Source organism: Microcebus murinus, chromosome X (assembly GCF_040939455.1).
Source record: "Microcebus murinus isolate Inina chromosome X, M.murinus_Inina_mat1.0, whole genome shotgun sequence".
In the NCBI taxonomy this organism is placed as follows: domain Eukaryota; kingdom Metazoa; phylum Chordata; class Mammalia; order Primates; family Cheirogaleidae; genus Microcebus; species Microcebus murinus.
The window spans coordinates 23,548,659-23,575,139 of NC_134136.1; the positions used below are offsets into that span (position 1 = coordinate 23,548,659).

General features: G+C 34.7%; 1 protein-coding gene across 1 annotated transcript; it reads left to right on the forward strand.

The window, feature by feature from the left end:
* The first annotated feature begins 2,809 nt into the window (after window positions 1-2,809).
* Window positions 2,810-26,481, forward strand: FAM133A (family with sequence similarity 133 member A). Its single transcript, XM_012756793.3, has 2 exons — window positions 2,810-4,755; window positions 23,044-26,481. The coding sequence occupies exon 2, from the start codon at window positions 23,146-23,148 to the stop codon at window positions 23,896-23,898; it is 753 nt and encodes a 250-aa protein (XP_012612247.1). The 5' UTR covers window positions 2,810-4,755; window positions 23,044-23,145; the 3' UTR covers window positions 23,899-26,481.

Sequence of the window (26,481 nt, forward strand, 5' to 3'; positions counted from 1 at the left end):
ATGGTAATATATCAACTCCATTTACAGATATGAGAACTGAGATAAAGAGAAGTTATATGATTTGCCTGAGAGAACTCAGGAAGTAAATGGGGGAGCTGGGCCTTCAACTGTAATGATAACTGAAATCTAAGCTGCATTAGTGAAGTTAATATAGCCTACCTAGTGAATTTTCTTAAAATGCTTATCGCCCTCATCCAGCCAACTCTTCCTTAGTGTTTTTCCTGGAATTGGGAGCTATTTTTTCTCGCCAAGGATGAATGCTGAGTGATCTCTCCACATGTCTTTCCAAATCAGGCCAGTCATGGAAATGTAGTCCTTTTTGATTCCAGCATAATAAAGTAATGTAAATACAAATTAGCACACTTTCTGATGTCTCTGAGCAGTCCCGGCTATTATTTCCAGTGGTGATCTATAAATTATTGTAAAAAATAAATCTATGTGTGGTGTTTGTTTTTCCATTCCTGAGATATATTACTTAGGATCATGTTCTCCAGTTCCATCCAAGTTGCTGCAAATGGCATTACTTCATTCCTTTTTATGGCTGAGTAGTACTCCAATATATATATGTGTGTGTGTGTGTGTGTGTGTGTGTGTGTGTGTGTGTGTGTGTATATTCCCCCATATTTCCTCAATCCACAAATGAATTGATGGGCACTTAGGTTGATTCCACATCTTTGCAACTGTGAATTTTGAGACAGTAAACATTTGAGTACAGCTGTCTTTTTGATAAAATGACTTCTTTTCCTTTGGGTAGATACCCAGAGGTGGGATTGCTGGATAGAATGGTAGGTCTACTTTTCGTTCTTTGAGAAACCTCCATACCATTTTCCATAGAGCTGGTACTGTTTTGCAGTCCCACCAAGAGTGTATAAGCATTCCTTTCTGTCCACATCCACACCAGCATCTATCATTTTTTGACTTTTTAATAATGGTCATTCTGACAGGGGTAAGGTGATATCTCATTGTGGTTTTGATTTGCATTTCCTTGATGATTAGTGATGTTGAGCCTTTTATCATATGTTTATTGGCCATTTGTCTATCTTCTTTTGAAAAGCTTCTATTCATGTCTTTTTCCCACTTTTTAATGGGGTTGTTGAGAACCTTTTCTTGTTTTAAGTACAAAGCCCTTCTTAATGCAGTGCCCATCCATGATGTTACTACTAATTTTGCTATTATCGCTTTTTTATCTCATGCTTCTTATAAAAGTTTTATAACAAAGTTTCATAACGTTGAACTAACAGCTAGGTTAGCATTTGCTTCCTTCAGGTGGTTATTTTGAAGTAGTTCCACAATGTGAAATGCTTGAACAAAGACTGACCAAAGAATTACCTAGATAAATGGATTAGAAATGTAATCTTCATTAAAATGCAAACGTTGATTATTAATCAGTACAATAAAAACACCTATATTTTAGACCTTTTAAAACAGCCAGGGATTATTTTTTAAAAAGGGAAACAATTAGTGACCAGCAAGGGGAATTACATTGGGTTAGCAAAACAGGAATCGTCTTATGTCTAGAAGGTGAAGGTAAAATCAAGAGTAGCTAGAGTTGAGATGCAAAAAGATGAAAATGCCAGTAAGACTAAACATGTTTTGGGAAAGATTATAAGGCATGCTTGTTGTTTATCATAATTTCATTTGGAATGATCTTTTAACACAGTATACATTTTGAAAATATTCTCCAATTACTAAAATAATTACAGTGCAAAACTTCTGACATGATGCTACCATTAGAATACAGGTATAGACATTATTCCGAAATTTGTAAGCACTCTTTAAAAGTTTATTGCTTACATTTTTAAAATTCCAAGTGTCTAATAAAATCAATACAGAGAGGTCAGAAATTCAAAGTGGATTTAGGAAAAATTAAAATCCCCAGTGAGATTAACTGCCTGCAAAAGTAATCTAAGAGGTAGTTTGTTGAGTGGGTAATTCAATTTGGAAACACTCAGAGTGTGGTTGAGTCTCAGGGAGTCATGAACAGACCGTTATTAGAAATTTAAAAAGTAAAATGTAATTATTTAACAAGAAACTGAACTATCAGGAAAAAAAAATAGTCACAGTAGGGAAAATCGGAGAAGTAGTTGTGGGTTCCCATCACATCTGGGAAAGGGAGTGCCCTGATTACAGTCCCCATCTCAGTGATGGATATGGATAAGAATATCAAATTAAACCTTGAGTCAGTACTCATTAATAAGATTTACTGATTCCCTTTTTAATGATTCCAGGTTCACCAAGGAACTCTCTGATTATAATTTTGTTTTGTTATGTGTTTTGTCCAATAGTTACTAAATATGGTGGTTATCAAACTGAGCATCATGCGTTTGCAGTATTTCCCATCATAAGCTAATAATGGGCATTCTTGGATATCTTATGCCGTTAGTGAGTGTGAATTACCCTCACCAATCCTGATATTACTGGCACTTTGGCAGAAAAGTAGATAGTGTCTACATGAAAGGAAGCAAATATTATTATGTCTTTTTGGAAGGGCATGTAGGTGACATCATCCGTTCATTTATCATCAGTAAAAGAACTAGGTGATAACAGAATATGTATATTTTTCCTATTCTTTTATTGTTTTTTGATGAAGTATTTCCTATGGCAATGGTTTTCAGACATTAGTTTCTACCACAATAATCCGAGGACATTTTAAAAATTCCTGAGTCTTACTCTCAGAGATTATAATACACTTGGTCTAGGGTAGAGCGCAGGAATCTGCATTTTTAAAAATCACCCTGTATGATTCTGAACCTGAGGAGTAGGGAACTATAACTTGAGCAGCACTGCCCTACAGAGGAGAATTTTTCCTTCTTTAAATAACCCTGTGATTTTTGAAGAGTTTGTTCACTGCTGGGCGACATTTTGTGGGTTTCTGTTAGGTTTCTGTTAACTGGCTGAATCGATAACCGTCATAACCAGTTCCAGGCCTCTGATTGGCCAGAACTGTGTATTCCGTTGAGGAAGTAGATGGCAGCTTTATAAGGATAACGGATTTGGGGCGGGGCTAGGGGAAGACAAAATGGCTGCCAGCCTCATGGCGCCAAGCACTCAAATGTGAAGAACAGAAAATAAAATCTTCTGGGGAGGTCTTCCCTGTTCAGTAGCAGAAACAAATAGGTAAGTGATGAAGCCGAGGAATAGCCTGGGAAAAGAGTATGCCCCTAGAATTGCCATCATTTCCCCATAGCCACCTCAAATAAGACAATCTAAGTAAAAGTGTGTTTCCTATGAAGTGCAATTTTTTAAAGTGACTACAAGACCCAGACTGCTATCCCTGGAACTTCCCTGATGTAAAAACTTCGAGCTTCCTGAACAAATGATCAGTTATTTAATTGAGGATATGTAGTTAGAAAAGGATTCCGTAAATAACGGGAGGGGAAACTAAAAGCTGGAAGTTGCTTAAGAATGATAACTGACTACGGTTACAATCGGAAAGTGGCAGACCTGGGGTTTGAATTCATCACACTCCGAACTTGATATACCTCTCCTTTTGATTTTTCTAACTTTAGTGTACAGATGAATCACCTTGGGGCCATGTTGAAAATGTAAATTCATGACCAGTCTCCCCCAAATTATGAGTTAGTAGGTCTTCTGTGGAGTCAAAAACCTATAATATTAACAAGTATCCCAGATGACTCTGATGCAGGTGGTCAGTGGACATTATTTGAGAAACTTTTTTTTCAGTGCAATTGTTCTGAAACTTTTTGGTCTCAGGATTGCCTTACACTATTACAAAATTACTGAAGACCTTAAGGAGCATGTGGTAAATGATATCTGATATATAATAGCTATTGATAAATGTGGTATTCAAACTAAAACTGAGAAATATTTAAAATACTTAACTGATTTGAAAATGCCAAGAATAAGGCCATTACTAGAAAACATTTTATTAAAACTCTGTATTTTCAAAATGAAAAATATTTAGTGAGATTATATTTTTCAGATTTCTTTACTGCCCCAATAATAATTCATTAATTCTCATATCTGCTTCCGTATGCAGTTTGTTGTGAGATGATATTATGGCCTCACACAAATAATGTAGTCAGAAAAAGGAGAACCTTGGAGACTCCCATGGTCCTGGGATCACACTTCAAGTTCCTATCTCAGGGATACTGAGGAAAACAGAAAATGAATATTTCTTAGATTGTTTAGGGTGGGGAAAATTATTATGAGTTGTACTTTGTAAAAATCACCCAAATATCGCTCTTTCATTAATTTGCTTTGTTAAGTTTAAAGCACAATTGAATTATAAAATAGCAATGTAGGTATTGGGCAGAATTTTGCTTAAAAAGATAGTTTTTTTTGAACAATGATTAGATTGAGGGTAGAGGGGTTTTAATTGGCACTGAAGAAGGAATACACTAGGTAAACAATTATTGGTAGAGAAAATAAGAGAGCAGGGAGCAATCTGTAGTTATTTATAGTAGATAGAATTGAATAAATAACTTCTCGTGAGAAAGTGCTAATCATAACCTTCTTAGGAGAGTGATTAGTTTCTCTGAATAAAAGAACTATTTTGTTCTTTTATTCTGGTCAGCCTACCTCCTCAAATTTGGTTACATTTTTTGTTAGTTTAACTTCTAGTTGTTTAACCTAAAATTTACTGCCAAGTAGGTGCAAGAATTTTAACAAACATTATCTCATTTCTCATTTATCTGTGATCAAAGTAGAAGAACCTGAAAAGGAAACTGAAAAGAGGCAGTTGGAAAGGTGAAGGGGAAACAAGAGTGTGTGCTATCTTGGAAGACAATTGAGGTAAGTGTTTCAAGGAAGAGGGAGTGATCCACTCTGTGAAATGATGCTGATTGACGAGCTTAAGATAAAAAAGTATTGGTCATTAGATTTAGTGACATAGAGATCATTAATGACCTGTATAAGAAAAGTTCCCACGTAGTGGTTGAGGTGAAAGCCCCAGTGGTGTGAGTTCAGGAGAGACTGGGAGGAAGGGAATTGAAAATTCTATTAACAGCTCTTTCCAGGTGTTTTGCTAAAAATGGAAGCAGAGAAATGAAGCAATAGATGATGAGGAAATTGGGTTAAGAGAGATGGTTTCTGTTAGTTTTTAAATGAGAGAAATAATAGTGTGTTTGCTGATTTTTTTTTGAGAACTTCATTGGTGAGTTTTGAATAGACAATATGCACAAATCCTTTCCTTATAGAAACCATAATCTAGTGTGAGGAAATGCTGTTAAAAAATTATTATACAAATAATTAGATAATTATAATTGTGATTAATATTTAAAAAGTACAAGGTCCTATTAGAATATAATTATCAGACCAAACTTTTTCAAGGATATTAAGAAAACCTTCTTTAAATAAATGATGTTCATGTTGCACTTAGGGAATAAGGCCCTGGACAGACGGAATATGGGATATCAGGGATACTGAAAGAAAAAAGGCCATTGAGTTTGAGTACAGAGAGGGAAAAGGATGAGTATGGCAGAAGGCAAGATAGAAGAGGTAGTCAGGACCAGATTATTTAGGTTGGAGCCCAAAGACTCGGTTAAGGTCTTTGGTTTTTATGCCAAGAGCATTAGGGATCCTTTACTTTATATGTTGCATATAGCAGAAGTGAACCTACCAAAATTGAAAGATAAAAGGTGGAACAGATAAGCAGCAGAATGAAAAGGTGAATTGCATTATGACTATTTATGCTACTGCAGACATGATTAGGCCAAGTCTATTTGTAGCTTCATAATCAATTAGTTTCTAATATACTTAATTTATTCAAATTTAGGCAATTGAGCTATTTCTGTCTAATTGATCAAATCATACAGTAATCATGTCCAATTTGTTTGTTAAGATGGCCAATAACAATAGATTATACTAAATAGACTCCAGTGACTCTTTTTTATCTTAAAAAATATGTTTTCAAACTTTTTATTATGAAAATTTTGAGTGCTTGGAAAACTTGAAAGAACATTACAGTGGACACTTATCTACCCACAATCTAGAGTCAAGAACTTTTATCATTTGTTGTATTTGGTTCCTCTGTTTTGCTGCATAATTTGAAAGTAAGTTATAGACCTTATGATGCTTCACATGCACATCTTTCAGCATGCATTGCCTAAAAATAAGGGTACTCTCCATACCCTCAATACTATCATGTTTAAGCTACTTAAAAATAATTCTGTATCATCTAGTACTTAATCAATATTTGATATTTTAGATGTTTCCCCCCAATTTTTTACAACTTTTTGAGTGTAGAATTTTTATACCATGAAAATTCTTCATTTTAAGTGTACAGCTTGATGATTTATTGCAAATTTATAAAATTTGTACAGCCATCACTAAAACCTAATTTCAGAGCATTCCATCTTTCTAAGACTTTAAGAAGAAGCCTCATATATGTGTTTTTCATTGAATCAGGATTAAATCAAGGTTCATACAAGGCATTTAATTATGTCTGTTTAAATCTTTATTTCTTAAAATAATTTTTTTTCCATTAAATTGATTTTTAGAAGAGACCAGCTATTTTAGGAAATCTCCCACATTCTAGAGTTTTCTTCCTATTTCCTCATTATGTTGTTTAACTTTTTCCTCTTTCTGCTCCCTAACCCCACCCCCAGTATTTACTATTGAAGTCCTGGTTAAACTCATTCTAACATATTTGGAATAAAACCCCAATTTACTAATTATTTTCCCTCTCTAAAATGTAAGCCTGATAAAGCTATGGACTTTGTCTTGTCTAATACCAAATTCAGGCTCATAGTTGGATTTCAATAAACATTTGTTGAATGAATAAGTGGATCACCTATATTCAGATTATATATTTTTGTCATACAGATTCAACCTCAGTTTAAGATATTTTTTCATTTTAAATTGTGTTATGGTTAAAATAAAGTTATAAAACAATGGTTTATTTTCTAAGCCAGTAATTCAGACAGATGGAAAGCAAGTTGTATTCCATGTTAGTGTGTCATAAACATTTTAAGTATTAATATTTCTTTCTTTTTTTTTTTTTTTTTTGAGACAGAGTCTCGCTTCATTGCCCAGGCTAGAGTGAGTGCTGTGGCGTCAGTCTAGCTCACAGCAACCTCAAACTCCTGGGCTCAAGCAATCCTGCTGCCTCAGCCTCCCGAGTAGCTGGGACTACAGGCATGTGCCACCATGCCCGGCTAATTTATTCTATATATATATGAGGTGGCCAATTAATTTCTTTCTATTTATAGTAGAGATGGGGTCTCGCTCTTGCTCTGGCTGGTTTTGAACTCCTGACCTCAAGTAATTCGCCCGCCTCGGCCTCCCAGAGTGCTAGGATTACAGGCATGAGCCACTGCGCCCGGCCTTAAAATTTCTTTAATATGTTAAGACACCAAATTAATTTCCATGATAAGGAATTTCATGCTGAAACATTTTGGAACTGGTTACAACAAATAGATTAGAAGGCTTTGATGGGTCTGTTTATCAGAAGATTTAAGGAATTACATAAGTAATCTGTGTGCCCATCATATTCAGGGCTGTTGATGTATTTGAGGCTGAAATTAACTTCTTCCTCCGTGTAGGAAAAAAAAAAGTTTTCTGGAGTTACTGATTTTGAGGTAAATCAAGTAAATGCACTGGGATCTTCAGATTCCTGATTCAGGTAATTATATGGGTAGATTAATTCAGTGTTGGTTAAAGGATGAAAAAGATTCAGAGGACTCTAGGTGAAAACAGCTGACTTCCCAGTATGGAATCATCTTATATTCCTGATTACTACATGACAAATGCTGCTGGCAGTGACACAGTAGGTAAGTAAAAATAATCGATAAGCTAGATCTATATGACATGGTGTTGAGTACCAAGTTAGCAAATTCTGTGATTTAGAATATTGTATCAAAGCCGTGGATACAGCATGGTAGTCTGGGAAATGCCAGAGCCTTTACTCTTTAGATCTTCAGGGATCTGCAATTTAATGAGGGAAAAGAAAATCACAAATGACAATCTACAAATATAAATGGCAGAAACATATACCACCATGCAAAGTAACACAAATAGCTAGTAAATAATCTGGAATATAAGAGGACACTTTCAGTAGAATTTATAGATTATTCAGGCTGATTTGGGTAGTTTCCATTTTCTTTTTGCTGGTTATAGTATATCACTATTTCTTTAGCATTCCCATAATGGTAGGTGTGAAGAGAGAGGGAAAACTTTAATCAGTCCATTTTAACAGCTTTGTTAATCAGGTTGAGTAAGGAAAGAAGTTGAAGATAATAACTTAAATATTATATATTGAGTTTTCTGTACATTTTCATTTTCTCAAGTTATCCTCATTATTGTAAAAGTTGTATCTAGCCACATGGTAATGTGGAAAAACACATTGACTAGTTTAGCTTAGACTCCCATCTCTACCCCCATTATACAATAGAGATTTATGTTTCATATATCTGCAAATTTTAGATTGATTTGACAAATTACTGGAATACTTGCTTTAAGTTGTCCCAATTTATAAAAACTTATCAATCAATTTAAATTTTATTAACATTAGACTCTTCTCAGCCCTTTCAAGGCAGCATTTGGCCTGTGACCTTACAAACATGAGGTGTAGATGTATAGGTTCAAATAACCATTGTATTTTCATCATAGTCCTCAGCTAGAATTCAGAGCCACCTTTCCTACTATAACATTCTTTTTTCTTAATTTCCTATTCTCATTTTTTCCTATTTGTCGGCATTTAAAAATAGTTTAGGGTGATGTAAAATAAAGTTGCCAGTGTGGGTTGCCCATTGTGAAGATGCAGTCATTTCATGGTAGTAGGGCTCTATCAGAACTCCACAGATCATTCTCTAAACAAGCCCTAAATAGGAGAGCCTAGAGCAGAGGTGTTTGCTCACTTGCACTATTTCTGACATGAAGTCTTTTGACATCTTTATGTCTTTTCTTTTTTTCAACATAACATGTGTTGTTTTTTTTTTTCTTTGTTTCATGGCTGTTTTTTTCCTTGTCATTGATTTTGAGCAATTAGATTACAATGGATATTGCTCTAGTTAAAATAGTTTTTTTTTTTTTCCCTTACTTTGGAGTTTATCAAGATTCTTGGATCTATACATTTTTGGTTATCTAATCTGGAAAAATTTTGGCCCATTACTACTTTAAATATTTTTCTTTCCTCACCTTATTTTAATTTATTTTATTTTATTTTTTAACCTTTACAGATTTCAACAACACTCAAATTAGGCCACTTGAAGTTGCCTATGGCTCACTGATATTTTGATCATATTTTAAAATTCTCCATTCTGTTTCATTTTGTATTTAATGCTTTGTCTTTACATCTACTAATCTAATCTTATGCACTGTCTAATCTCTCATTAATCTCAGTCAATGTATTTTTCATTACAGAAGTTATAGTTTATTTAATAGTACAGTCTTTAAATCAGGCTGCTAAGAGTCCAAGATTGGCTTTAGCATCTACTAGCTATGAGACCTTGGATAAATTATTTAACCTTTCTGAGATAGAGTTTCCTCATCTGTCAAATAGGGAAAATAGTAGTACCTACTTCATGGAATTGCTGTTGTTGAGAATTAAGTGAGAGAATCCATGCAAACCACTCAGAGCAGTACTTGTTCATGGTAAGAGTTGAATAGTTATAATCATTATTATATGATTAATAATGATAGTCATAAGAATATCAACTCTTTCCATTTATATAGACTTTTACAGTTTTCAAACAATCACCAAAGAGTATTTCATTTACATTTGGAGGTAGGGGATGAGGTTGTAAAAGAGAATGGTAATATATCAACTCCATTTACAGATATGAGAACTGAGATAAAGAGAAGTTATATGATTTGCCTGAGAGAACTCAGGAAGTAAATGGGGGAGCTGGGCCTTCAACTGTAATGATAACTGAAATCTAAGCTGCATTAGTGAAGTTAATATAGCCTACCTAGTGAATTTTCTTAAAATGCTTATCGCCCTCATCCAGCCAACTCTTCCTTAGTGTTTTTCCTGGAATTGGGAGCTATTTTTTCTCGCCAAGGATGAATGCTGAGTGATCTCTCCACATGTCTTTCCAAATCAGGCCAGTCATGGAAATGTAGTCCTTTTTGATTCCAGCATAATAAAGTAATGTAAATACAAATTAGCACACTTTCTGATGTCTCTGAGCAGTCCCGGCTATTATTTCCAGTGGTGATCTATAAATTATTGTAAAAAATAAATCTATGTGTGGTGTTTGTTTTTCCATTCCTGAGATATATTACTTAGGATCATGTTCTCCAGTTCCATCCAAGTTGCTGCAAATGGCATTACTTCATTCCTTTTTATGGCTGAGTAGTACTCCAATATATATATGTGTGTGTGTGTGTGTGTGTGTGTGTGTGTGTGTGTGTGTGTGTATATTCCCCCATATTTCCTCAATCCACAAATGAATTGATGGGCACTTAGGTTGATTCCACATCTTTGCAACTGTGAATTTTGAGACAGTAAACATTTGAGTACAGCTGTCTTTTTGATAAAATGACTTCTTTTCCTTTGGGTAGATACCCAGAGGTGGGATTGCTGGATAGAATGGTAGGTCTACTTTTCGTTCTTTGAGAAACCTCCATACCATTTTCCATAGAGCTGGTACTGTTTTGCAGTCCCACCAAGAGTGTATAAGCATTCCTTTCTGTCCACATCCACACCAGCATCTATCATTTTTTGACTTTTTAATAATGGTCATTCTGACAGGGGTAAGGTGATATCTCATTGTGGTTTTGATTTGCATTTCCTTGATGATTAGTGATGTTGAGCCTTTTATCATATGTTTATTGGCCATTTGTCTATCTTCTTTTGAAAAGCTTCTATTCATGTCTTTTTCCCACTTTTTAATGGGGTTGTTGAGAACCTTTTCTTGTTTTAAGTACAAAGCCCTTCTTAATGCAGTGCCCATCCATGATGTTACTACTAATTTTGCTATTATCGCTTTTTTATCTCATGCTTCTTATAAAAGTTTTATAACAAAGTTTCATAACGTTGAACTAACAGCTAGGTTAGCATTTGCTTCCTTCAGGTGGTTATTTTGAAGTAGTTCCACAATGTGAAATGCTTGAACAAAGACTGACCAAAGAATTACCTAGATAAATGGATTAGAAATGTAATCTTCATTAAAATGCAAACGTTGATTATTAATCAGTACAATAAAAACACCTATATTTTAGACCTTTTAAAACAGCCAGGGATTATTTTTTAAAAAGGGAAACAATTAGTGACCAGCAAGGGGAATTACATTGGGTTAGCAAAACAGGAATCGTCTTATGTCTAGAAGGTGAAGGTAAAATCAAGAGTAGCTAGAGTTGAGATGCAAAAAGATGAAAATGCCAGTAAGACTAAACATGTTTTGGGAAAGATTATAAGGCATGCTTGTTGTTTATCATAATTTCATTTGGAATGATCTTTTAACACAGTATACATTTTGAAAATATTCTCCAATTACTAAAATAATTACAGTGCAAAACTTCTGACATGATGCTACCATTAGAATACAGGTATAGACATTATTCCGAAATTTGTAAGCACTCTTTAAAAGTTTATTGCTTACATTTTTAAAATTCCAAGTGTCTAATAAAATCAATACAGAGAGGTCAGAAATTCAAAGTGGATTTAGGAAAAATTAAAATCCCCAGTGAGATTAACTGCCTGCAAAAGTAATCTAAGAGGTAGTTTGTTGAGTGGGTAATTCAATTTGGAAACACTCAGAGTGTGGTTGAGTCTCAGGGAGTCATGAACAGACCGTTATTAGAAATTTAAAAAGTAAAATGTAATTATTTAACAAGAAACTGAACTATCAGGAAAAAAAAATAGTCACAGTAGGGAAAATCGGAGAAGTAGTTGTGGGTTCCCATCACATCTGGGAAAGGGAGTGCCCTGATTACAGTCCCCATCTCAGTGATGGATATGGATAAGAATATCAAATTAAACCTTGAGTCAGTACTCATTAATAAGATTTACTGATTCCCTTTTTAATGATTCCAGGTTCACCAAGGAACTCTCTGATTATAATTTTGTTTTGTTATGTGTTTTGTCCAATAGTTACTAAATATGGTGGTTATCAAACTGAGCATCATGCGTTTGCAGTATTTCCCATCATAAGCTAATAATGGGCATTCTTGGATATCTTATGCCGTTAGTGAGTGTGAATTACCCTCACCAATCCTGATATTACTGGCACTTTGGCAGAAAAGTAGATAGTGTCTACATGAAAGGAAGCAAATATTATTATGTCTTTTTGGAAGGGCATGTAGGTGACATCATCCGTTCATTTATCATCAGTAAAAGAACTAGGTGATAACAGAATATGTATATTTTTCCTATTCTTTTATTGTTTTTTGATGAAGTATTTCCTATGGCAATGGTTTTCAGACATTAGTTTCTACCACAATAATCCGAGGACATTTTAAAAATTCCTGAGTCTTACTCTCAGAGATTATAATACACTTGGTCTAGGGTAGAGCGCAGGAATCTGCATTTTTAAAAATCACCCTGTATGATTCTGAACCTGAGGAGTAGGGAACTATAACTTGAGCAGCACTGCTCTACAGAGGAGAATTTTTCCTTCTTTAAATAACCCTGTGATTTTTGAAGAGTTTGTTCACTGCTGGGCGACATTTTGTGGGTTTCTGTTAGGTTTCTGTTAACTGGCTGAATCGATAACCGTCATAACCAGTTCCAGGCCTCTGATTGGCCAGAACTGTGTATTCCGTTGAGGAAGTAGATGGCAGCTTTATAAGGATAACGGATTTGGGGCGGGGCTAGGGGAAGACAAAATGGCTGCCAGCCTCATGGCGCCAAGCACTCAAATGTGAAGAACAGAAAATAAAATCTTCTGGGGAGGTCTTCCCTGTTCAGTAGCAGAAACAAATAGGTAAGTGATGAAGCCGAGGAATAGCCTGGGAAAAGAGTATGCCCCTAGAATTGCCATCATTTCCCCATAGCCACCTCAAATAAGACAATCTAAGTAAAAGTGTGTTTCCTATGAAGTGCAATTTTTTAAAGTGACTACAAGACCCAGACTGCTATCCCTGGAACTTCCCTGATGTAAAAACTTCGAGCTTCCTGAACAAATGATCAGTTATTTAATTGAGGATATGTAGTTAGAAAAGGATTCCGTAAATAACGGGAGGGGAAACTAAAAGCTGGAAGTTGCTTAAGAATGATAACTGACTACGGTTACAATCGGAAAGTGGCAGACCTGGGGTTTGAATTCATCACACTCCGAACTTGATATACCTCTCCTTTTGATTTTTCTAACTTTAGTGTACAGATGAATCACCTTGGGGCCATGTTGAAAATGTAAATTCATGACCAGTCTCCCCCAAATTATGAGTTAGTAGGTCTTCTGTGGAGTCAAAAACCTATAATATTAACAAGTATCCCAGATGACTCTGATGCAGGTGGTCAGTGGACATTATTTGAGAAACTTTTTTTTCAGTGCAATTGTTCTGAAACTTTTTGGTCTCAGGATTGCCTTACACTATTACAAAATTACTGAAGACCTTAAGGAGCATGTGGTAAATGATATCTGATATATAATAGCTATTGATAAATGTGGTATTCAAACTAAAACTGAGAAATATTTAAAATACTTAACTGATTTGAAAATGCCAAGAATAAGGCCATTACTAGAAAACATTTTATTAAAACTCTGTATTTTCAAAATGAAAAATATTTAGTGAGATTATATTTTTCAGATTTCTTTACTGCCCCAATAATAATTCATTAATTCTCATATCTGCTTCCGTATGCAGTTTGTTGTGAGATGATATTATGGCCTCACACAAATAATGTAGTCAGAAAAAGGAGAACCTTGGAGACTCCCATGGTCCTGGGATCACACTTCAAGTTCCTATCTCAGGGATACTGAGGAAAACAGAAAATGAATATTTCTTAGATTGTTTAGGGTGGGGAAAATTATTATGAGTTGTACTTTGTAAAAATCACCCAAATATCGCTCTTTCATTAATTTGCTTTGTTAAGTTTAAAGCACAATTGAATTATAAAATAGCAATGTAGGTATTGGGCAGAATTTTGTTTAAAAATATAGGGTTTTACAAGCACCAGATATATTCTCCAGCAAACTGGTATTAACTGAGTAGCACCTAAGTGGACACATAGGTACTACAGTAATAGGGTATTTGGCAGGTGGGAGGGGGGAGGGGGGTGGGTGTATACATCCATAATGAGTGAGATGTGCACCATCTGGGGCATGGTCATGATGGAGACTCAGACTTTTGGGGGAAAGGGGGGAAATGGGCATTTATTGAAACCTTAAAATCTGTACCCCCATAATATGCCGAAATTAAAAAAAATATATATATAGGGTTTTAGATCAGTGATTATTGTGTTCTAATTGTTATTTTGAAATTAAAAAAAAATAGAGCTATATATTCTGTCCTTTGAATTTTAAGGAAATGTCCCTTTGTAGTCATTTGTAATGTGAGAAAATATGTAACTCATGTAAGTTCACCCAGCTTCAATAAATAACTGTGATATTTTTAACTATTTCATAGCCAGTATATTCACATCACATTCTCTTTTCTCTGTTTTAGAAATACATTTAAAAATTCACGTCAGGTTGGCAGGTTGCAGAAGGTAGTGATTGAGGCATTGATATATGTAAAACCAAGTAAGGCTCTTTAAAGCCATGCATAAATGCATGTGTTTTGAACTATGTTTTCTGGGAAAATAGTAAGGAACTCCCCTGGTATTTTTATTCCTATGCTTAAAGCCTTATCTTTTATAAGTTATTAGAAGCAGTGACAAGTATATCTTTGCACAACTAGATCCTAGGGAAATGTTGACAGATTTTAGATTGCAAATCAGTTTGTATGCATAGTGCATTGCCTCAAGAGGCATATGATGGTCCTATACCATAAAATATGTCTCTTTAGTTTAAAATGTAGACGAAATTATAAAGAATAAATGGAAGGTCCAATTTTATCATACTGTGAAAGTTTGAAATAATATTCCATTTGCATACTAATCAAATGTGAATGAAATGATTTTAGATGTTCTGTGCTGAACAACACACTGATTTAACAAGTTTAGTGACTTGAGGGATCTTGTCAAGGATTTCTACAAAATTCATGTTGCAAGACATTTGTTAAATGAAAACTGTGACTATGAACAGGGGATATGGGACAAATAATACTGTTTTGGGGTGTATTTTTATAGTAGTCATGTCACACACAGATGGAAAGAAACTAGTATTCAATTAGCTTTGATTCATGTAAGATGATCCCTTGAATAGAGGTACTGGAATTTTCAGGGCTGTATGACATTTTGGTTATATAATTTATAGCCATGTCTCACCACATCTAAACATAGCATTCTAGAGCAAAATCTTTTGTCAAGGGAGAATGAAGAAATTTGCTAGTGAGTATCCAAAGCATATCAAGTGCACTGACAAGAACCTTTTTGGCAAATGCTTATTTGAATTTAATACTCAGGTATATAATGTATTTCTACAGAGGATTTCCTAAAGCACTGACTCTGGCACTGTAGACACTATTGTTACTTTGTTCATGCCTTCTTAGCTAGTGCACAGTGCTTAAGGGACGAACCTTGTGAATTTAGTTCTTCTGAGGGCTTTTGCTCTTTTCTTTGGACTGTACTTAGCCTTTCAATTTCTTAAATGTGTGCAGGAGAAATCTATTCCCACTACTTGAGAAATAACCATAACATGCACTTTTTTGATGATAAGTCAATCATGCCACCCAGATGTCACATTTTGGTCAACATAGTGTTTTGTATACTGTCTCTAAATAATTCATATCTGTAGTCCAAGTGCCAAGTACTTAGTTCAAACTTAATACGTGATCGAATTAATTAAAGGCATTTAATATACTTCCTAACTCTATCTGCTGAGAGAGCTTAGAAACAAAAATATCCAAATAGCAATGAGCACATGTCAGTACCCAGGTCTTGTTTTCTAATGTCATTCTACACCGAAAGGAACCAGAGCTCTTTGTAGAAATGACTGATTCTAGGGCTAATGCAGGGGATATGCAAAATAATCCCAGAGTATCTTGTAAAAGCCAGAAAGTAAGAATGTACTTAAGAAACAAAATGATGGAGTTATGTCAGAGGGACAGAGGAGCTAACTTAAAAAAGCTTCCAATGGCCAAAGCTGGAACAATTTAAGCAACAATATAAAGTAATATTTTGTCACCCAAAGTATAAAATCATTATTCATGAATCCATACTGATATACATATATTACTGAATAAATAAATTAATGGAGATGAATAGACAAATCTCTTGTATAGATGAATTACAAATAATTTATATATGCATTCTCCCAGCAAGGAGGTGGAACATAACTCCCCATTCCTTAAGTATGGGCTGCACATAGTGACTTCCTTTCAAAGAGTACAGTATGGAAAAGTGGGAGAGTAATCTTACAGTGGAGAAAACTGATAAATACAAGCTCAGACTGGTGATCAAGGTTAACAACATTAGTGATAAGTTACGTTAGTAGCGTGTACCCTCAATATGATATGATGAGGATGGTACTTGACCTCTGTGTTCTTTGTCCCCAAAACTTACATCCTAAGTCTAGCTATGATAAAAATATCACACCAACCCAAATTGAAGAAAATTATATATAATGATCAATCTTAAAAGCAGTCAACATCATCAGAAGCAAATTCTGATGAGCTGCCACTGTCTAGAGGAGCCTAGGAGACATGATGACTAAATGTAATATGGTGTCTTTAGATGGATTCTTGGGACAGAAAAAGGACGTTAGCTAAAAACTAAGGAGCTTTGAATAAAGAATGGACTTTAGTTAATAATAATGTGGTTTCAGTATTGATTCATTAATTGTGGCAGATGTTCCATATCAGTGTACGATATTAATCATAAGGGAAACTGGGTGGAGGGGATAAGGAATTGTCTGTATTATACTTCTAACTTTTCTGTAAATCTAAAACTATTTTAAATCAAGAGTTTGTTTAAAAATACATTTCACTTCCTTAGCATAAAATACAAACAATAATGATGATTTGTTTTTATGAATTTAAAATCAAAAATGTATTACTATATTAAAATAAATAAGAGGGTGAAGTGCTTGTTTCTTTAAAAAGAACACTTGACTAAAAATTTATTTGGAGCTTCTGCCCTCTCATAGCCATTCTTTTCTTTTTTATCACTTGCATCTATAGTATTTTGTTGCTGCTGTAAGCTTTCTGGTATCATCCTTAAGATGGTAGAGATTGATTCTTTATCATTTGATAATTCTGTAAAGGAAAGAAAACGGAAGCAGTATTTTAAATTTTATATGTTTTCCTTAGAATGATGAATGTTCCATGACACAAATATGCTGGAGGGAATTTACATGAGGAGAATGGTTTCAACACAGCATAGTATTCATTCATTTCTCCTTCAGAAGAGTTGTGTTTACAACTAGAATAGGATGTGTTTATGCTGTTATTTTTTCTTTTTTTGGAAAAAGGATATCTATCATATTATACACCCTTACTAGAGCTAAGTGTTTCTAGGAAGTTGTGAAATGCCATTAAATTTTTTCATAATCTCTATTTCTTATTTGGCCTATGAATTAGATTGCACTATGGTGGTTCTCTATGTTATCATCTGTTGTGAAATGGCAAAACATATTGTGGTAATTAAAGGTATTAGTATATATGTGTAGTTATTATCATTTTATAATTTAATAGACCCATGGCTATCTTAAATACTTTAAGTAGCTTTCTAGGAAACATTTATTTCAGTAGCATGGTACTTAAACTTATATGAACTAGTATGAACAAAGAGCATTAAGGTTTTTTTAATAGGAGCCTCATCCAAATGCCCATACACTTGCATGAGAGTTAGATGTTTCAGATTAAGTCTCAGAGGATCTGCCAACTATTTTGAAAAATATTTTCAACTCAAGTGCATCTGTCTGTGAGAATTCATCTACAATTATACATCTCACTGAATTCAATGAAATGATTTATAAAATAGAAAATATCTCCAAAATAATTAGTTCTGGTGATATTTATGATAGAAATTACACTGTGAAACATTAGACTATGTTTTCAATTAACTTAAATTCATATTGACTTTTACCTGACCATGTTCAATAACAAATCATATTAATGTAATCACTTTCAAGGAGAAATTGGGGTGATAACTAGTTTATAACAGCATAACAATGTGAATATTTTGCATTATATTCAGCTTTTCTATTTTACTTCAAGGCTTTAACATATGATAGTCCTTCTGCTTGTAAAATTCATTTAGATTTGGATCTTTTATTACTATCATCCAGTTTAACCCCTTCATGTGGCTAGCTCTGCTGTATTCATCAGGTCTCAGATTATGTCAGTATCTCAGACTTGAACTTACCTTCTTAATTAGGCCCCTCATTATATCATTAATAACATCCTGTACTTTTTCTTCATCTTTCCAGTCTTGATTATATACCCATTTGATATTTGTGTAATGACTATTACCTTTACTAGACCAGAATCTCCATGACATATAATATAGTGTCTGAAATATAATACAAGATCAAAAGGGAATTGTTATAAGAATCAATGAATAAATGCTATTATAACATCCAGATTAATAGCATGGTTGTCACAAGTTACATTTCATCTTTATAAGATTTTAGCATATTTCATGCAAATAAGTAGAGATACAGAGAATCAAGTTTCTCTTTGTTCTATAATAGAAACAGAGAAGGTAAACCACAATACTTTTAAAACAAAGAGTGTTTAAAACCACAATACTTTTAAAACCACAATACTTTTAAAACAAAGAGACTTTCTTAGTTTTACTTTTTCTCTTTTTTCAGTGTGCTTTATCTTCTGGGAAAGGAGCACACAGATTCTGCAGTTCCAAAGGCTTCCCACAACACTTGTGTGGTGTCAGTGCCCTCTGCTATCCTCCTCTGCTGTTATTCCAAGTTTTAACTAGTGATCTCAAAACTCCTATGCTGTCTTAATCTTAGAGGATGATCTTGGCACTTACCATTGAGTTAAAACGAAGGCTTGTATGTGAGAAATAGTCAACTTTCTCCCTTTCGCCTCCTACCACCTTTCAAAAAACCCCTACATTCATATGCTTTATGCATTCATTGCCTCTGCTCTTGGAAAAAGAGGTGCCTTATACCTCTCAGTTTGATTTGATTCCTTTCTGCTGCTTTTTTGGTCTTGCCACATCAGGTATTCCTCACTTTCCTATCTTTTAAAAATGTTTTCACTTTGTACTTTTTTTCCTTCTAGAATCCTATGAATATGTTCAATATTCTTCCATACTAAAATTGAAGAACAAAAAATAATTTTCTTTAACTCTGTATCACTTATAATTATTTTCTTCTCTCTTTACTTTCCTTCTCAACTAAGTCTATGTACTCTAAGTCTCTAGTTTCTCACTTCCATTCAGTCTTTAACTCACTGTCATCTGGCTTCTGCCATCACTAATTGAAATTACACTAGCAGGCCAGTGTGGTGGCTTGCGGCTGTAATCCTAGCACTCTGGGAGGCCGAGGAGGGCAGATTGCTCAAGATCAGGAATTTGAAATCAGCCTGAGCAAGAGCGAAACCCCATCTCTACTAAAAATAGAAAGAAATTGATTGGCCAAGTAAAAAAGTATATATAGAGAGAAAAAAATAGCTGGTCATGTGGTGCGTGCCTGTAGTCCCAGCTACCCGGGAGGCTGAGGCAGGAGGATTGCTTAAGCCCAGGAGTTTGAGGTTGCTGTCAGCTAGGCTGATGCCATGGCACTGTAGCTTGGGCAACAGAGTGAGACTCTGTCAAGAAAGAAAGAAAGGAAGAAAGGAAGAAAAGAAAGGAAGAAAGGAAGAAAGGAAGAAAGGAAGAAAGGAAGAAAGGAAGAAAGGAAGAAAGAAAGAAAGAAAGAAAGAAAGAAAGAAAGAAAGAAAGAAAGAAAGAAAGAAAGAAAGAAAGAAAGAAAGAAAAGGAGGGAGGGAGGGAGGGAGGGAGGGAGGGAGGGAGGGAGGGAGGGAGGGAGGGAGGGAAAGAAATTGCATTAGCAAAGATTTATAATGACGTAATAGCTATGTATGCTGGACATTTTCAGATGTTATTATATTTTACCTATCTGTTGCATTTAATGTTGTTTTCTATGACATATTTTCTTTCTTTTTCTTCTGGATTTATCAAAGTTAAAGATAATACCTGCTTATTGTAGAAAAGTAGAAAAGTAAACATTATGGAGTCATAAGGACTATTGCCATCACCTTGGAACTTTATTTTCCTTGTGTTTCTGTGACTCTTACTTTGTATTCTGATACCAGTCTAGCCTAGCTCTTACTTATTGTAGAAAATGTAAACATTACAGAGTCATGAGGATTATTGCCTTCACCTTGAAACTTTATTCTCCCTGTGTTTCCATGACTCTTTTTATTTTTCTGGTACCAATCTAGCTCTTACCGCACTGGCTAATTTCCTAAAGCATAGTTTACAGGCTTCTTTAAATCTCTTCTAGTCCCTTGCATTTTGGTGTTCAATTGGATCCAATGTTCAATCTTTTTCTCATTTGAAATCCTTTCTCTCATGACTTCAGTCATCACTCAGTGACTTCCCAATCCTGTATCTCTAACTCAGATCACCTTCTAAAGTGCCAACACCCATACATTCAGTTACCTACATGCAGATTTATTCTGATGTCTCCTCGGTACTTTATGAGTCCAAAATGAAACCTAGACCTTTTCTCAAAGTTGGTGTCATTTCTTTTATTACCTAGTCATTGGCAGTGCCTTTTATCTGGTGTCTTAAGCCAGAGCCTTGCCCTGGATTCCTTTCTCTCTCACCCTTTGTATCCAATTGGTCACTAATTTCAGCAGAATCTCCTCAAAATGTCTCATATATTTCCCCTTCTTCTCATTCACAATATCACTGTTTTAGTTCAAATTCTTTTGTTTCTTGTCTGCATGAATACTTAAGTTATTTCTGACTCCAATTCATCTTTCCCTCTGTAAGTAATTGTCTATTAAGTATTCAAGTATGACCATATCACTCTTCTGCTTAAAATAGTATCTCTCCATTAGCTTCAGTATAAGTCCTACAGAATTGCAGCCTCCTTATTATAGCCTCCAAAGCCTTTGTGAGTTGGCCTTTGCCTATTTTTCTAGCTGATGTCAGGAGTATATCTCAAGAAACTGAAATTAGAACGGATTATATTATTCTAAGTGTCAAGTAACAGAAAAATCCTGCAAGTTGAGTATGAACTAAAGTCTTTAAGGGCTTCTGATGATCAAGTCAGGGATATGATTATGTTTGACAAGTTTTTAAGGTAGGAATAAGAAGAAAAAAATACATAAGAGGAGCTGGAGAGAACTAAAGGAAAAAGAGAATAAGATCAAGAATAGCAAATCTAATGCAGGAAACTATCATCAAGAGTCACTGAACTGTCTGTACCATTGAGTTTATGATGGGTAGGTATGTTAGGTTGATTTAAAGGGTTAGAGTCAAGATGGAGACTGACAGAAAAATCTATGATAAGTCTGATCGTCTTTCTCTTCTGTTTAGAATACTTTACTGGCTCCTTCTCAACTATAGGGAGAAATCCAAGATTTTAAAATGACCCAAGAGGACCTCCATAATCAGGCTTCTTCCTGTCTATGCAATCTTGTCTCCTACCCCCTGCTCTATTGCTCTTTGGGCTCTATCAACACTAAATACTTGGTGCTCTTTCAAATCCTTGTGTTTTTCACATATTGTTTCCTCTGCCTGGAATGCCTTTCATTTCCTCATTTCCTGGGTGAACACCTGTTCATTTGTTAAAATCCTGTGTAGACATCACCAACTCCAGGAGGCTCCCTCTGAATGCTTCTCTTTCCCAGAGTTACCCATCCATCCATTTATCCATGCATTCGTTTATTTTTTACTGAGCAAATATTTATTGAGTACTTAGTATGTGTCTGATGCTATCCTAGGGACTGGGAACATCATGGTGAATAAAATAGGCCAAACAGGACCTCTGCCCTTCTTGGTTTTACATTTAACAGTAGAATAATACAACTGAACAATCAATTACCAATTTAACAAATGCTATGAATAAAAGAAACAAGGAACTGTGATACAAGAAAATGAGGATGATGGGTAGACAGAGAGGTGACCTAATTTAGTATAAGGTTGAGCCGTATAAAATTAACAGTATTTGAATTGTGTGTGTCCTGTAAAATGGGAAGTTTTATATAGTTTAACCTAATAGTTGCTTTTCTGAGCAATTGACATTTAAGCTGAGATCTGAAAGACAAGGTATAATTGTCCATGCTGGCTAAGCTTAGCATGTTCCAGAAATCAAGAGAAGATTGGAAGAGAAAGAATTGAGAAAAGGGCTGAGTGACAGTGTAGATGAAAGTAAGAGACATAGGGAAGATCATATAGGACCTTTATGGGAGTTTAGATTTGACTTTCATTAATATGTAAAGCCACTGGAGTATTTTAAGTTCCCTCTGATTACAGTGTGGGACTAGAAGAGAAGGGAGTGAAGGTAGAAATAAGGCTACCGATTAAAAGGTTGGTATAAGGAGATAGTATATTGTTATGTAATATGTGCAGGCTTTGGAATCAGGCTTCCTTGGTTTAAATTCTGGTTCTGTCATTTATTAGCCATGTTACTTTATGCAATTATACTCATATTTTCTAAGCCTCAGTTTCTCCAACCATGAAATAGGGATAATAATGAATCAAATTCATAGGTTTAGTCTAGTGATTGAATGACATAATCCATTGTAAACACTAAGCAGTCCCTGACAGATAATAAACATTTAATAGATAGTAGAGATTAATAGTCCAAGTGAGAGATGATAGTGACCTGGACCAAGTCGATGACAGTATATTTGGAGAGAAGTGAATGGATATGAGTCCTATTGTGGAGGTTTAAACAGCAGGATTTATTAATGGATTGAATGTGAGAGTCGATAGAGAAAGATTTTTCAGGTGTGATTCCCAAGTTTCTCTCAAAAGGAGTGGAGTGCATTATGCTGCACTTTCATAAGTTGGAGATGATCTGCTGGGAACAGATTTTTAATTAAATTTATGTGTTTATTTTATCTCATATTAAAGGTGTTTTATAATCATTCTATCTGCTTCTCTCACAGAATGCAGGCTGCTTGATATACCAGCAAGTGAAGAACTAAGGAGAGTATCTATCCTTGTTCTCCTTGGCAACTGAGAGTCTGCTCTGAAAACCATCAGGCACCATGGGGAAGCGGGATAATCGGGTGGCCTACATGAATCCTATAGCAATGGCCAGATGGAGAGGCCCAACTCAATCTGCAGGCCCAACAATCCAAGATTACCTAAATCGACCAAGGCCCACCTGGGAAGAAGTGAAGAAACAATTAGAAAAGAAAAAGAAAGGCTCTAAAGCATTGGCTGAATTTGAAGAAAAAATGAATGAGAATTGGAAGAAAGAGCTTGAAAAAAGCAGAGAGAAATTATTAAGTGGAAATGAGAGCTCATCTAAAAAAAGAGAAAGAAAGAAAAGGAAAAAAAAGAAATCGTGTCAGCCTTCATCTTCTTCTTCATCAAGCTCTGATTCTTCAAGCAGTTCTTCAGATTCTGAGGATGAGGAAAAGAAACAAGGAAAAAAGAGAAAGAAAAAGAAGAACCGTTCATATAAATCATCACAAAGCTCTACATGTGAATCGGAATCAGAAAGCAAGGAATCTTCAAAAAAGAAAAAGAAGTCAGAGGATGAAACAGAGAAAGAAAAGTATGCTAGAAGCCTCAGCAAGAAAAGAAAGAAAACTTATCCTGAAGAAAAACCTTTATCATCTGAGTCCTCATCAGAATCAGATTATGAAGAAGAGATGCAATCAAAAAAGAAGAGAAGACATGAAGAGCGAGAAAAAGTAGTGGATAAAGTGAAGAAGAAGAAGAAGAAGAAACAGCACAAGAAACATAGTAAGAAGAAGAAAAAGAAGTCTGCTTCCAGTCACAAGTCAGGGTAACATCAAGAAAAAAAAGCAAGATTTCCATGCTTTAAAAAAGCAAAGTCAAAAGGAAACTTCAACTGTGAAAGTTAGGGCATATTTACCAAATGCATGAATTTACCTGTGTTAGTAGAATTATTCCTGGACTTTGAGTTGCCAGTCAAATGCCACTGTGCCAGAAAGGGCCGTAATTGTTGCCTGCAGCTTAAATATTAATATATGGTTTGTTTTGTTTGTTTGTTTGTTTGTTTGTTTGTCTGTGTTTCCTTCCAGTGGTTAATTCCTCTGGGAACTAAAACTGTTGTTATACTAGTGGTTAAAATGTTGGGAATTAAAGTAAAATGCTTTAGATAATGAATAATTTTGACCAAAAATATGTATCTATGGTTAAATGTATCTAATTTGGATACATCTTTAAAATATAATCAGAAATTTCCAGATGATTGTAGCTGACATTTTTGAAGTAAGGAATTAACATTGATGTCTCAAAATCCTTACTTTTATGGATGAGTTGAGTTTATTTTACTTTTTTCCTTAATAAACTTTTGTTTACATGGGGAAAGGGCTTGTGGGGGTGGGAGGGGAAGTGTTTGCTAATCAGTTTGGCTAGCTGAATAGTGTGCCTTTGATCCTTACACACCCTAATTTTGCCAGTGCAGCAGCCATTCTTTTCTTACTTAGTGAAATTCTGGGATGTTGTATGCTTCTCTACGTGAACAAGAAAGACACCAGTTTACAGCATAAGTATGTCTCCATAGCTATGAAATTTACCTCCACTTAAGCACTAGTCACTATACAGTACTGAGTAGTATTTAGTATTTGAATATTACATGATTTGAATTAACTTTGGTACCCTTTCAAAGGGAATCATTTTAAATAGACCCTGATATTTTTGATTACGAAAGATTATGAATTTTTTTGCACGTTTTATACTATTGTTTTAATTATCCAGCAATATTCTATATAACCAGTTTTTTTAAATATAATTTATGCTTAGCATACAAGTTTCAAGTTTGTAGTTTCTTAATCTTGCTATATTAATTTTGTTACTGTGTTTAATTGCACACTTGCCAAAATACTTAGCATGTGAAAAGAAGGTTTTTAAAAAATATTCAATGCCTTCATATTGAAGCTGGTTTACTGTAAGCAAGTTGAGTGCCAGACCTCTAGTACGCTCTGTGTCTTCTTACGTAAAACTACTGCCAAAATCTTAGTAAGTATGCTGTTAAAAGTTTGTTGTCTTAAGCATTAATATTGAATTAAAATAGGAGTTAAATTTAGGTAATAGTGACATCTTTGATCTTACTGTGTCCATATTTTACTAAGATTTGGTGCCTTGTGTATGTTGCTGATTCACTTTTGCCACTAATGTTAAAAGGAGTTGAAAAATTTATTTTTACTTTACATTTTTATATATCAGAGTAACATCAATTATAAATTTATGTATCAAAAACACCTATAACAGAGGATGTGCTGATTGTAATGTCATAGGTACAAAGTATTTTGGTGTGATGAGAAGCTCAATAGCTATTGTTTTTACATTGCTGATTTTGTCTCAGATCCCTTGGATCACAAGTAAAATTATAATGATAGAAAACATCTAGTAGATAAATAACCTGTCATCTCACCAAATTTTTGCAGTGGAAGTATCGGAACCTCTCAGTAAGGTTCTTGGAACGTTATGGTAATGCCATGTTAGATCACCTTGGAGCTTCATAACTAGCTTTTTCCTAAAAATATATCTATATGTATATGCTGGTAAAAACTATTACATTTATGGGATATTTTGTATTCATATAGAGTTTTTCAAAATTGTTGTTCATTAAAATGTTTTTTAAAAGCTTATATTATTTGTAGAATATGGCAAAGACATTTACAGCTCATCATATATCTATGTGCTCCCATTCACTTCCCAGCCCCTTATAGTTAGGCGATGCCATTCGACTACTTCTAGCAGAGGGATTGTACACAGAAGTGATGTTTTGTTTCCATACTGGAGCAGTAAAAAGTCCTGCATGACCCTCCAGCTCTCTCTTACCTGCCTCAGTGGCCTGAATGAAATGTGTTCCAAATGGCATACCTACAAGATGGATGCACCCTGGATCTCTAAGTTGCTGTTTAGAAGGGACCTGCCCTGGAGTGCTGATGGACTTGCAGTACACTTTTTGAGAATAAGAAATAAACTGTTATGTGTTAAGCCACTGAGATTGTGGGTCTCTTTATTACTGCAGAATCACCTAACTTAATCTGACCAATAACACAGAACACTAGAACATCTATTTCATTATATATATAAAATAACATACTTCTACTACATCTTCCTGTAGTGTATAGATTGACCCAGAAGTGATCATTTATGCCATAGTGGAAGGAAATACTCATTTTAGTTACATTGGTTTTTATGGTAATGACTGAGGAGAATGGTCTATCATAATATTTCATGCTTATTAGCATTGCTGACTTAGAAATAAAACTGTATCATTATTCCTTTGATTATAGCCAAAACAATGTTCCAGTAAAGGGTCTGTGAAGGAAATTTTAAAAGCACTCATGAGGACTTGATAAAGAGGAAGGATATTTTTTAGATTAAGTATAGAACTT